Source organism: Perkinsus marinus, assembly GCF_000006405.1.
Source record: "Perkinsus marinus ATCC 50983 genomic scaffold scf_1104296949110, whole genome shotgun sequence".
Taxonomy (NCBI): Eukaryota; Perkinsozoa; order Perkinsida; family Perkinsidae; genus Perkinsus; species Perkinsus marinus.
This window is the reverse complement of record NW_003210008.1, coordinates 1-1,100: the sequence shown is the minus strand read 5'-3', so window position 1 is coordinate 1,100 and position 1,100 is coordinate 1. Positions and strand designations below refer to the sequence as shown.

At 52.6% G+C, this 1,100-nt stretch overlaps 1 protein-coding gene across 1 annotated transcript; it reads right to left on the bottom strand.

Moving 5' to 3' along the window:
- Positions 1 to 465: 465 nt before the first annotated feature.
- On the bottom strand, positions 466 to 618 carry Pmar_PMAR010619 (hypothetical protein; the record flags this gene model as incomplete). Its single annotated transcript, XM_002778496.1, has 1 exon — positions 466 to 618. A coding segment is annotated over one exon (153 nt), but the record flags the coding sequence as incomplete, so codon positions are not given.
- Positions 619 to 1,100: the final 482 nt, after the last annotated feature.

Sequence of the window (1,100 nt, the reverse complement as noted above, 5' to 3'; positions counted from 1 at the left end):
AGGATCCTGCTCAAGTCACCGGTCACACCCCGACAGAAAGGTAATAATGACGAACCCTCCTGTAGGCGGGTAGTTCAGGCTTGCGCACCGCTGGCAACCCGGAGGTACCAGTAAACATCCCGGAGGGTAATGGTGGCACAAGGTGGACTGAGGCTCTCTCGAAAGACAAACCTTCTCAGGTGAAATAGATGCTCGTGGAGAACGAAGTACACAGCATTTACCGTAGTGGGTGGCGATCAGCCAGATCGTCGAACGCCATCGTCCTGTCTCCGATGCTCTATAAATAGAAAATGTCGCTTACCAGAGGCACACCCGTCGAAGGAGAGTACTAATTGCTACTACGCACACTTCGACCGACAGCCATAAAAGACGAAAATGACATGGACAGCCTACCAAATGAGTAATCAACGGGATGATTGACTGAATGAGTATGGATCTACTGACTGATAACTGATAAGTGATTACGGGCCTCTTCTTCTTCTTCTTCTTCTCAATCTTGGACGCGGCACGGCCATTCTCTGGCCATTTGCCGCCAACATGATCCCTTCTGTAGCCGCCCTTCTGCGGCTCGTTAGTCTCCGCTCCGTTGAGTTCGATTTCGTCCCGTATTTCTCCCATACGGTCATTCAAGATGACTCATCCTCGGCGTTGGGCAGGCGGCATTAGTCTCTGAAGACCCTTCCAGTCCTTCGCAGAAACCCTTCGAGTACCAGCGCCAGATCCCGGCTTCTGATGACAGTCTCCCCCTGGGGAGGCCACGTTAGCCCTCGCAGGTTCACTTCTCGAATTAATGCCTCCCGTTGGCTCTTCATCGCTCGCACTCGTACAAAAAATGTCTCACATCCTCGTGACTTGAGCGTCGCAGTTCGGACATTCATCACTTCCCCCATCAACTCGGCTTCGGCAGTATCGCAGCCGGCTCTGTCCTGAAATAAGTCCCCAGAGATTTCGGCAGCCTTGCAGCCCCCTAAGCATCTTCAGAGCTGATGCGGTGGGCACAAACTCCCTGATAGATCTTCCTAGTTTCCTGACCTCGCTTTCATATAGCATGTCAGACTGCTGCTCAACGCATTTCCTCACCCTCTCTGAGACCACCTCCC